The sequence below is a fragment of the Podarcis bocagei genome (genome assembly GCF_964188305.1).
Source record: "Podarcis bocagei genome assembly, chromosome: 14".
NCBI lineage: Eukaryota > Metazoa > Chordata > Lepidosauria > Squamata > Lacertidae > Podarcis > Podarcis bocagei.
In genome coordinates, this window is record NC_138139.1 from 53,734,794 (window position 1) to 53,747,293 (window position 12,500).

Consider the following 12,500-nt stretch of genomic DNA (forward strand, 5'->3'; position numbering starts at 1 on the left):
CTTCTGAGATCTGAGAGAGGTCTTTGGCATTTTCTCTGCAGCAGAAAGATGCTGTCCTGTGACAGTTGCCAATTCACAGTGAGGAATGAATCAACCCTCCTCCCCAGGAGTCATTGTGGGCTGCTGCTGCTGGTAAAGTGTCTTAGCTCCAGGTGCTTCCTCTGTGGTGACTAGGATTCATGTTTTGTAGCTGGGGGAAAATGTGTGTTTGTGTGTGTTTGTGTGTGTATAATATCTCCCTTTGGGAACAAATTGTGCCATAAGGTGGAAGCAAAGGAGCAGCCGTACACATGCTTTGATGGAGTCTGTGTTAGATCTAAGCAAGATCTAACACAGGCAGCATTTACATTAAGGCAAACAGGATAATGTGTGTGTGTGCACAAATATAAAGGATCATAGATCAACACATTTGCTGGATGCAGGTATTGGCTGGAGTGAGCAAATCTGGTTTATATATAGAAAGGTGCATTTTGAGGGACAGAGAAATGTAATGAATGGCAGCTGTTCCCTTTTACAAATTGTTCGCCAGTAAATGAACTTGCAGAAGATGAGTCTGAGTGCAGGAACACCATTTTGTCACAGAATCTGTACAATGGTTTCCTATCTCTGTGCACATCGCTTGATTGTTAAATGTGTTTGGGATGTTTTCTGGAAGCTGAGTGAAAATGGATACCAATCAAATTATTCAAGAAGTTCAAAATTATTTGCCTACTATGTATGGGATGTTAAAGAAAATCTTTGGCAGCTCCCCATAAGTTTCAAAGGATGCTGCTTCCTATACACATTAAGCTTCTGCAAATATTAGAGCTATTTATTTGGCACAATTGTTTCTTTTCCTTTGGATCTTCCTTCTTGACCCCTTAATTCACAGTCCTAAGAAGCACCCTTGCCAAGGGGTAAGCACCACCGAACCTGATGGAACATTCTTCTGAGCAAACATCCTTAAGAAAAACTGATCTGCTTTCCCACGTTAGATTATTTTAGGATTGTGTTCCAAAGAAGATCACAAGTATAGCAGGAACCCATCAATACACAATCCCATTCTATAAGCCTAGCTATATAGCCAACACAACTCTATAACAATAGATTCAGTAGGATTCTGCCCCCCAGTTATTAATATAAATAAGCCTAATGTCAAAAATTCAACAATGCAACATCAACTGTACTATTAATAAATTAAAATGATTTCCAGAGAGCAGCTTAAAACCAATTGAATGTGAATAAAAGCAAACTCTAGGAAAATAATAAAATTGCCATGCACAAAAAGCCATTATCAGTCTCAGCTTCCCACTTAGTAAGTAATGTGGAGAAGTTTCCAAAATTACCCACACATATTGGCAGACAGGCAGTCTTCACTCCTGGCTCTCACCTGGCCCTTCTCCACCTTTCACCTGGGGAAGAACAATATTTAGTGCCCTCTCACCCACCCCCAAGCCATAAAGGGAGAGGCACAAATGGTTTTATGTCCAACCCATTTTATTTTCACCTGCCTCAACCCTATCAAAAGTCTGTTCCATGACGTTTCCACATTAATCTGAGGATTTTAATTTTTTATGAAAACCAGCATTTTATACATATGTATGAATGTGAATGTCCCTTTCTCCTCAAATTATAATTTTAAAGTGCATTTTGATACATTTTCTGAGGTAATGACTGTGTCGCAAGATTTGGAGATGTGTGAAATCTGACCGAGAGTGACTTCTAAGCCACACACTAGCGTGGGAAGTTTGGATCAGGTCAGTGGAAGTCAAAATTTGCAAAAAAATAGCATTCCTCAGGCATCCCTAGGGGATCTTCACATGGCATCCACTTTGCATACTGAAAAACAGCAACAGCTTTTTTTAGCGGGAGCCAGACGTACACTTTGCGTTGCCAATGACCTCATGCTCAGGGATGGCCAACTGGGGTCTTACAGGTTGACTCCAGCTCCCAAAGCAAGATTATTTGGCCCCTCATGGCCCTAGCAAATTTTAATCTAATAAACCTTTTCTGCTCCTAACCTTCCAGTAATTAAATGTAAATTGTTTGGCCTGATCCCATAAAATGGCTACTATCATCCTGATAGTTTCTGGACCATTTCACCGTCAACATTGCAGGGCACTGCAATTTCACAACACGGCTGATGTGCCGACTCTACACCCTCCTCCTTTGATCTGGATGCTCTAATTCGCCTATTGTGTAATTTCAACGTCATTATTTCATGCCCTTCAAATATGCAGTATGTTCAGATAGGATTGGAATGGCCTTTTGAAACAGTGAATGGCCTAGTTAAAACATCATCGGGGATCATTTCAGTGTGAAATAGATGCCTCCGGGGGGAGGTAATGGGTTATGGTGGCACCTTACTCCATCTTAGGTCACCCATTTGGACTTAGGCTTCGGTGATTAATAACAGACAATCACCACCAACTAACAGCTGTTCCTCTGTTAGTTATGGCAAACGACACAATGATCCCAGTCCCTGTAGATATGCAAACATATTTGGAAAAACTCTGATCACTCCATCTGGCACTCCAGCCGGAAAAGGCTAGTTAGAAAAACACTGCTTTGCTTCAGAAGGGAGGCTGAAGCTGCTCTATTGCACTTTTGTTTCTTTCTTACCTCTCGCTCTGACACACTTGTGCTGGGAAGCTGCAATGCCCTTTGTGGATTACCCCATAGATTCCTGAAGTAATTGTTTTAAGTCTACTGGGGTGGGGACAAGGATCCCAATATGGGCTGCAAGGCAATTTCTCCCAAACTGCCCCACGTGGGGCAGGAGGGATGTGACTCCACAGGAACAATCAGGAGCATCAAGTGAGCTCCCCATTGTTTCTTTGCAGGGGAGCGACGGTGGGTGGGCTGCACTAGGATGTTTCCCATTAGGGAACTGAGGGAGCTCACAGTCAGTGTCAAGCAGCTGATTGATGCCAAAGCAAGCCATTTTGGAAGAACACTTTTGCACCAATAAGCTGATTGATAGTATTCCTTCAAAGTGGTTTGCTGAGAGCCCCAGTTTGTGTTTGAAGGTGCAGTTCCAATCCAAACTCTACCTGCAAGTGGAATTTGAAGGGGCTCACTATGACCACCACTCAGGTCATTGGTGGTCACAGTAAGCCTATTTGAACTTGACACCAGATGTTCTAATGATGTGATTAGCATGTGAATAGTCACGCCCAACTGTCAAAGTTGGTCTGCTGGCCAACTCTAGCTCTCTTCTGGAATTCCTGGAAGTCCTGGGCACCAATTCTTCTGAATACCAGTTACTGGGCAACAAGAGTAGCGGGGGGGGGGGGTATTGTGCTCACATCCTCCTTGTAGGCTCCCAAAGGAATTTGCTTGGCCATTGTGGGTAAGGAGATGTGGGACTAATAGAGAGGACTTTTTTAATCTGACCCAGCAGGGCTCTTCTGACTTCACATCAAAAGCATGTGCTTTGGCAGAAATTGAAGGATATTGCAGAGTGATTCAATGCTCAAGGGAGCAGGTTTAGCCAATAGACATCTGATGACAGCTGCCACTTCAGCTGCATGGATTGATTCTGGCTGGTTTGTTATCCTAGTACCAGTCCTGTTGAACATCAGTATGCTGTTGTAAATAGACCTGTTTTTCCTGTGCGGATTCTGTAAATGGATCCTGGATATTTTTGAAGTTAGGTACCACAAATCCCTTAATGTTTCTCACTTGGTAGCCTGTCACACGTGCAGCAGTGGATTATTCCTTTCTGTCATTTCATCCTTGTTTCTGAAGGAGAACCAATGCGGCTGCAGCAGCTGCTTCTGCATGTAGTCCATTCACCTGCCACCTTGAGTGCAAGAGAAATCAAACACCTAGGAATATACTTCTTTATAGGTTATTAATTAGTGTTTCTTTTCAAATATTATTTGGTATTTTCCAGCAGCACAGGACCTACAGTCCTGTGAAACAGAGTTTGAACCACCAATGATTTTTCACAGAAAAACATCACCCTCAACCGCAGTATTGGGGACCCCAAAGTGATGCTCGTATTTGCCTTACAGTAGTAGCACATTGCTTTATGACAGTGGAGAAACAACAAAATACTGATGATTACACTATCCACAAGTTGGCTTTGGGCCTTTCATTTTCTGGAAAGCTTTGAGTACATAAAAAAAGTTCCATCACTTTACAGAGAATGTGTCCTTGTGTTTTATTCCTTTTGCTAATTTTGGGTTTTCTGTCAATTTTTCTCCATGAGAGCTATTTGCCACACTCTCCTGTACCAAGTTGTTACGGCTGTTCCCTTAAGGTCCTTCCAAAACTTGGTGATGACCATACATGCTGCTATGAGAATTCAGTTGGATTAATTAGTGCTTTGTTGTTTTAATGTGATTGCATTTTTTGATATCTTTGTTGGCCGCCCAGAGTTCCAGCAGGAAGCAGGGTAGGATAAAAATTCAGTAACAAATATAAATGAAGAGCAGTTTGATCCACCAGGACCATACCTGAGTGACAGAGTGGGATGCAGACCTGTTGCTGTCCTGGTGTCACTCCTGCAAGGAGTGGAGCAAATCTCACAGTAGCCCAGGACCTCTCAAGAAGATAGTGCTGTTTGCAGACCTATATATGGCAGATATGGGTGGAAGGCTCAGACGGAGGTAGCTCAGGCCTTCATGCCTTTGCTGGAGCCAAGGCTGAACAGAAAAAGGAACTGGGTGCTTGTTAAGACAAAGGGAAGCAGAATATGTGGGTTGATGGGGAGAAGACAGAAGCCATGTTTAAGCTTCCCTGGTGTGACAGGAGTAATCTTGGGTTGCTGCAATGCCCTTCTCACATTCCTCTTGCCATTCCATATGTAATTTAGTGTACTAAGTGTTTCACAACCCAGCCAAAACCTACAGGTTACTTCCAGCTTTTGGCGTGCTGACATTTCTCTTATCCACCTCATATTGGAACTTGCTAGCTGTGTATCCATATAGCCCCCATGTGTCCCTTGCGCTTTTCAAATATGTGAACAGTCAACTCAGCTGCTTACAGCTCTGTGCTCCTTGCGCCTTGGTACTTTTCTAGATAAGGCATAAAACTTCAGCATTAAGGATCAAGCACGCTCTGTCCACCACAATTTCCCAATTCTGTATAGCTTTAAAGTTTGTTTTTTTCAATAAATATGTCACTTCATGCACTTATATATTGTTTGTGTTAATAACCGTCACTTAGCTGCAAAAGATCAATAATGTCCTTACATTGATATTATTTAAAAACAATAAATCATGCAAACAGCTCTGCTTATTGCTTTCACTCTGAAGGCTTAATTTTTCTAGGAAATTCTGCCTCCTGATGTCTCTGTCGAGAAGAAAATGGAAAACCCATACTGAGATATATTTTTAATAAAAAAATATTAGCAAGTTGCATGTAAAAGTCCACAGGCAGCAGGATCACAAGAGGACAGAAAGAAAGTGTTGGGGTTGTTGAGTGTATACCCTATGGAAGCTCAGTCACACGGTTAATCTGAGCACAGAAAACAGCCATTTAACAGAGGTCTCTTTACAAGCCCAGCACAAACACACAGCGCTATACATCACATACTATTTAGCGGTACAGTGGTACCTCGGTCTACGAACGGAAGTCGAATGGTGGAAGGGCACTGGCGGCGGGAGGCCTCATTAGGGAAAGCACGTCTCGGTTTAAGAACAGCTTTGGTTTAAGAACAGACTTCCAGAATGGATTAAGTTCATAAACCGAGATAACACTGTATTACAAGTAGTTTTCTCTCTCTGAGCCCAGATAAGGTTTTTTGCTTCAAAGTCCTTGCTGTTAAACACCACAGCCGAGTCCTAAGTTGAGTTGCTTGCAAAGGGTTCTCTGAGTTCTGAAGTCTGGCAATTTTCCAATTTCTTCCTCAGATGATCTCTTCAAAAAGTCTTCACTCAGTTCCACAGTTCCGACAGCTAGCCTTCAACAGTTCCTGCAATCTCTTACCACAACCCACAAAGTATGCTGTAACCTGAGCCCTTTAATACACTGAGTTACTTGCTAAATATGCCCATTGACACAGATAAGAGAGTCACAAGATGCTTGCAGGTGCATTGTGGCAGGTGAAGTTGTCTGGTTTTGCTGCTACAGGTGCACCATGGCATTTTCTCTCTCTCCATTCCTCCCAATGGTCATTCTTCCTCCAGTCACTGGTGTGGATACATGACCTGTCTGTCTGTTTCCAGGCTCTGTGATCGTTTGCAAAGGATTCACATATGACAGGGTTAATGTCACCAGCCTTCATGTCATGTTTGCAAACATCTTTATAACACAGAGTTGGTGTGCCAACTGACCTGGTGCCAGAAGCCGCGTCCTTGGGGATCCTGCCATTTTCCATTCTGTGGACATGACCAAACCAGCATAGACATCGCTGAGACAGGAGTGTGGACATGCTGGGAGAGTGTGGGCTTGGGAGAGTACAGTGGTGCCCCACAAGACGAATGCCTCGCAAGACGAAAAACTCTCTAGACGAAAGGGTTTTTCGGTTTTGCGTTGCTTCGCTAGACGAATTTCCCTATGGGCTTGCTTCGCAAGACGAAAACGTCTTGCGCTTTTTTTTTAAAAGCCGCTTGAAGAGGCGCAGTTGCGACAGACTGTGCTTCGCAAGACGAAAAACATCGCAAGACAAAAAGACTCGCGGAACGAATTCTTTTCGTCTTGCGAGGCACCACTGTACATCTTTGTTTGAGGATCTGTCCTGGCATGTGATGCCCAAAGTCCTTGTATAAAATGTGTTGCTGTAAATAAAACCCTTTATGGACCTCCTGGGATGGCTTGTCTTAACTGAGAATTAAAATATTCTCTGATTCACGCCTGTGAAATGAAAAGCAGCCCCTGCTCTGATGTTAATTTGCGGTGTAAAACCCTAAATATAAATTGGCAGTTTCTCAGTGCTCTTTGAAATTCATATTCATCATCACATATAATTGTTGAGGTTGTTTTATGAGGCTATCACTTAAAAGAAACCATAAACCCAAAATAGAAGTCAAACTAGGCCATTTGTAACACTGTATTAAATACATTCCTCTTAACCCAGAGGAAGCTTAGGTTTAGGAGCACATCAGTTTCTGCCCTGTAAGAGTTTTTCCATTCATTCGAGTGAAAGGTCTTGAGTGTACATGTGACAAATCATGGCGTTTGAGTCCCTCCATTGAAATTAATGGAATCCCTGTGCACTCTTGAGCTTTTGGGTTTGAAGCTGAGCACATGATGAATTCTGGGTTAGGTCAAGTGTTCAAGCTAAATGAATATATTTTCTTACACTGTTCTGGTTTATCTTTCATTAGAGTCACCTTATTTTACTACTGAGCCGGAAAGCCGAATTTTGGCCGAAGTGGAGAAGACTGTGCATATCCGGTGCCAGGCAATGGGTAAGTGGGGAGGGAACAAGTGGTCATGTTTTTTTCCTTGTTTACCTTTGAGCCTCTTTAGTAAACTTTCAATTTTCCATGATAAGAAGCAGGCTGCATCTGAGGAACATGATCTGAAAAGATGAATCATGCTTGTCTGCTGGGCAAATTGCCCCGTCTGCTTTTTGTTTGGGCTTCAGTGCCTGACAGGATGCATTCAACAAATGTGGGCAGGTAAAAAGAATTAGCGTCCTGAGCTGAGTGAATTAATGTAAGTGAAACAGTGGCTTAGGGACCCATAAGCTGAGTTGCCGAGAAACAATCAATAATTGCAATAGTTAAAGCTCCTTGTTTCTTAAAATGATGGAGCTTTTACAATAGGAGGAAAACGTCAGCTGCAAAGTCTATTTCTGCAAGCAGTAGAGCAGGCTTCCTGAAACTCGGCCCTCCAGATGTTTTTGGCCTACAACTCCCATGTGGTCAGGGATGATGGGAATTGTAGTCTCAAAAACATCTGGAGGGCCGAGTTTGAGGAAGCCTGCAGTAGAGAATTAACCCATATATACATGATACCTAACCCCCAGGAAGCTGGCAATTATCCACCCTCATGCCTTGCTGCCCCATACCCTGTACATATCTCCATGTGTGGTGGGAATGTAAAAAAACCCAACCTTTCAGGAATTCAATATTCCAAGAAATTAATAATATAACAGAATAACAATTGGAATTCAAACCAAAATTAACTTTATTAAATACAATTCAAGACAGCCATCTGGGCTTACATAATAAAGAATTAAAAAGCCATTTATTACAAGTGGCGAGCCTCAACATAACCAGTCACTGGAAAGGCCTTTTTGGCATCATGATAGGCAATTGGTACAAAATAGTCTGAGAAACATCCTTCCTTGACAAATAACAAATAAATTATGGTTGACACACGGGCAGATCAAGAAGATGACATTACACCAGTGTGGTTGAATTTCATAACATATGCCATTTTTCCAGAAAATGAGCAATCCCCCCATCAATATTTGGCTCAATCTATTTGATCTAAATTAAACTTCAAACCTAAATTACTGTTTTCTCTTTGAACCCCTCCTCCTTTCATCAATATATCAACACTTTATATTGTTTCATTGTTAACATAAGAGGGGAAATACTTAACAACCACAAGGGCTCCTGATTAGACATTTCACTATGTGATGTTGAATGCTATCTTTTAACTGTTCTATCCTGTTTCCCCCATTGTTTTTGTTTAAACCAATTCACGAACCAAGAACTAATAATGAACCATATGTTGTTGATATTACTGCAAATTTATCATGCTATGACATGAGAAGACTTGGACTATTTATTTGTATCATTTATTATTCCTTGCTTATAAAACCCAATAAAAAGTTATCCCAATAAAGAGAGAGAAAACGTCGGCTGCAGAAACATTCAAGTGAAATTACACTTCTGTGGCAGCCGTCTTTCATTCAAATTTTAATTAGAGGGTGTTCAAACGCGACTAAAAATTTCAAAATATTTATCATTCCACCTAAAGAGATCAACAGTAGTTCCATAGAAGCAGGTTCATAGGATGCTTTTAAAAAAAATGTTAGTTGTTGGCATCCATCTGGGGCACTGTCGTCTAAACCACTGAGCCTCTTGGGCTTGCCGATCAGGAGGTCGGTGGTTCGAATCCCCACGACGGGGTGAGCTCCTGTTGCTCTGTCCCAACTCCTGCCAACCTAGCAGTTAGAAAGCACACCAGTGCCAGTAGATAAATAGGTACCGCTGCGGCGGGAAGGTAAATGGCGTTTCCGTGCACTTTGGTTTCCGTCACGGTGTCCCGTTGTGCCAGAAGCGGTTTAGTCCTGCTGGCCACATGACCCGGAAAGCTGTCTGTGGACAAATGCCAGCAATCTTGGCCTGAAACCGAGATGAGCGCTGCAACCCCATAGTCTCCTGTGACTGGACTTAACAGTCTAGGGGTGCTTTATCTTTTTCTTTACCTTGAGAGACAATGGAGTTTGCCTCTGGGAGTGAAGTCACACTGCCTGGGGGCACAAGCCTGGGCAGTGTGTATGAAGGTCCTGAGCGGCCCAGATGACAAGACTCCCCTCTTGGCCTCACTGGTGTGGTCCAAAAGAAAGCAGAGCAATATATTTAGCACCAGCTTGGCTGCAGGAGTTGCTGGAAGGTGCCATCCAATCCTCTTAGGGACTCCAGATTTGTGTAGGGTTACTCCTTAGCCTTTTCTTCCCGCAAAAATATTCTGCAAGGCAGCAGAGGTTTAGGATCTTAGTGGTCCTTCTCCTAGATGGGTTACCTTCTCAGTTTGACAATTCCCATCTGCCCCTCACTTCCCTCTTCAGCACATGCAGAAACCTTGAATTTTTTTAATACATAAGTGTAATCTACTGATTAGACCAGGAGTCAAATCCAGAGAGAATTGACTCTGCCACTGAGAACCCACCTGTCCTTGGAAACATTACACATTACATTTCATTTTATTCACTTATTTGGTTATAACATTTGTGTAGCAGGTTAAGGCAGTTTGCAGTTGGGTGTATAGCTAAGATATTCCACACACACACATGCAAAACAAACAAACAAACAAACAAACAAACAAACAAACAAACAACAGTCCATTTCCTTTCCTGGGTTATTGATTAGTCTGAAGCTCAGCTATTGCCTCCCTCTTCACCCGCCTCATCTGTATTGGCCCCATAGATAGGGAAACCAAGTTGTAAATGTATGAGAAGTTTCCTAGTTCTGATTCCTTATGTACATCTGACCTAGAGTGTCAACCTTGATTGACAGCAGCTCTCAAAAGTCTCATGTGAGGTATTAGCAGCCCTACTTCCTAAGCTATTTTGATCTAGATCCTAATGTGCATCCTGCTGGGAGAACTTTAAAGAACTGGGAGAACTTTAAGGAACTCTTATTAGATTCATCCTGAAAGAGCACACAAATGGACAGACTCAAAGAAAGTGAAAGGCAGAGAGCATTTTCTATTCTCCTCACTCAAGGCAACATTTATTGACCAATAATGTGCTGGTTGGCTTCATACTTTAGCAAAATATAGCACCTAATTCTTTCTGTCTTATTGATGATGTTCATTTCATATTTGCTACTGATACTTTATTTTATGGTCTTTGCTGTTTATGATCTTTTTAAACATCAATGTTTTATTCATATGCTGCTTTCCTACACGATTGTACCCAAAGCAGTTTACAACAAATCAAATTAACAGCAGCAATGGGAAAAAAACAGAAGAACAATTACCAATATTCATATTGTCAGTACATAAATTAACAAAAAATCAACATATACAACATTGTGTAAAAATATAAGCAAACTAACTTAATTTAACAACTTAAAACTAAATGGGAGAGAGAATAAAGTCTAACACAGATATAAAAATAGTAGAAAGATGTGGCCCTTAAAAGGCAGGAGTTGTGTTGGTGGTGTTTTCAACTGGACAGTCATTAGTCCAAACCCATAAGTTGGGGTCCATTTCAAGAATGCCTTGTGAAATGGAGACATTTTTGGCCCTGCAAAAGTAGGAGGAGTGTGTATGGGCAGGGTGCAGTGCTGAGACATACCAGCAGTGCTGGATTTAAAAGGTAAAGGTAAAGGGACCCCTGACCATTAGGTCCAGTCGTGGCCGACTCTGGGGTTGCAGCACTCATCTCTCTTTATTGGCCGAGGGAGCTGGCATACAGCTTCTGGGTCATGTGGCCAGCATGACTAAGCCGCTTCTGGCAAACCAGAGCAGCACACGGAAACGCCGTTTACCTTCCCACCGGAGTGGTACCTATTTATCTACTTGCACTTTGACGTGCTTTCGAACTCCTAGGTTGGCAGGAATGCTGGATTTACATATAAGCTAAACAAGTTATAGCTTAGGGCCCCACTCTCTTGGGGCCCCCCCAAAAAATTAAAGGAAAAAACCCCCTGGATGTACATTTCCAAAATATAAGATAAAAAACAAATAAAATAAAACCTACATACAGCAACAGTGTTTTGTGTTGTGTAGGCTCCTATGATGTAAGTAATGGGCCCCACCTGCTAGCCTGCTATTTCCTAAAATATCACTGGTTTGCTCATTTCCGTATATAGGGTGTTTACATTCAGCATGTGCAAATGGCTTTAGATACCTATTAGGTCCATAAATTACCATATAGCATATATTCAACACAAAAAGCAGTGGCAATTTGTTGTTGACAGCTGGACATAGAAAGGGCCCCATTACCTTCAGTATCTTAGGGCCTCATCAAACCTAAATCCGGCCCTGCATACCAGTCATAGGAACATAAGAATTCTGCTGGATCAGGCCAATGGCCCATCTAGTCCCTTATCCTTTTCTCGCAGCGGCCAAGCCAATGCCCCAGTGGGAAACATGGAAGCAGGATCTGAGCACAAAAGCTTTCTCCCCTCCTGTGGTTTCCAGCAACTGATATTCAAAGACATTGCTGTCTCCAACCATGGAGGCTTAGCATAGCCATTGTGGCAAGTAGCCTTCAATAGCCCTCTCCTCCATGAATTGGTCCAAACTTCTTTTAAAGCCATTCAAGTTGATGACCATGACTACCTACTGTGGAAATGAGTTCCATAGGTTAACACTGTGCTGCATGAAGAAGGACTTTCTTTTACCTACACTGGCTCCCAGTACGTTTCCAAGCACAATTCAAAGTGTTGGTGCTGACCTTCAAAGCCCTAGACAGCCTCGGCCCAGTATACCTGAAGGAGCGTCTCCACCCCCATCGTTCAGCCAAGACACTGAGGTCCAGCTCTGAGGGCCTTCTGGTGGTTCCCTTACTGTGAGAAGTGAGGTTACAGGGAACCAGGCAGAGGGCCTTCTTGGTAGTGACACCCACCCTGTGGAACGCCCTCCCATCAGGTGTCAAAGAGAAGAACAACTACCAGACTTTTAGAAAACATCTGAAGGCAGCCCTCTTTACGGAAGCTTTTAATGTTTAACAGACGACTGTATTTTAATACATTGTTGGAAGCCGCCCAGAGTGGCTGGGGAAACCCAGCCAAATGGCTAGGGTATAAATAATTTTTTTTAATTATTATTATTATTATTATTATTATTATTATTATTATTATTATTATTATTATTATTATTATTATACCTGTCCTAAATCTTCCAACATCCAGCTTCATTGGATTTCCCCAAGTTTCAAT

General features: G+C 42.3%; 1 protein-coding gene across 7 annotated transcripts in view; it reads left to right on the forward strand.

Moving 5' to 3' along the window:
• SDK1 (sidekick cell adhesion molecule 1) overlaps positions 1–12,500 on the forward strand; it is a 598,536-nt gene that overhangs the window by 359,081 nt on the left and 226,955 nt on the right. For all 7 annotated transcript variants that reach the window (XM_081169333.1, XM_081169337.1, XM_081169338.1 and 4 more), the window contains exon 9: positions 7,257–7,340. In XM_081169333.1, the coding sequence (XP_081025459.1) occupies positions 7,257–7,340 (84 nt within the window). The remainder of the gene's footprint in view (positions 1–7,256; positions 7,341–12,500) is intronic.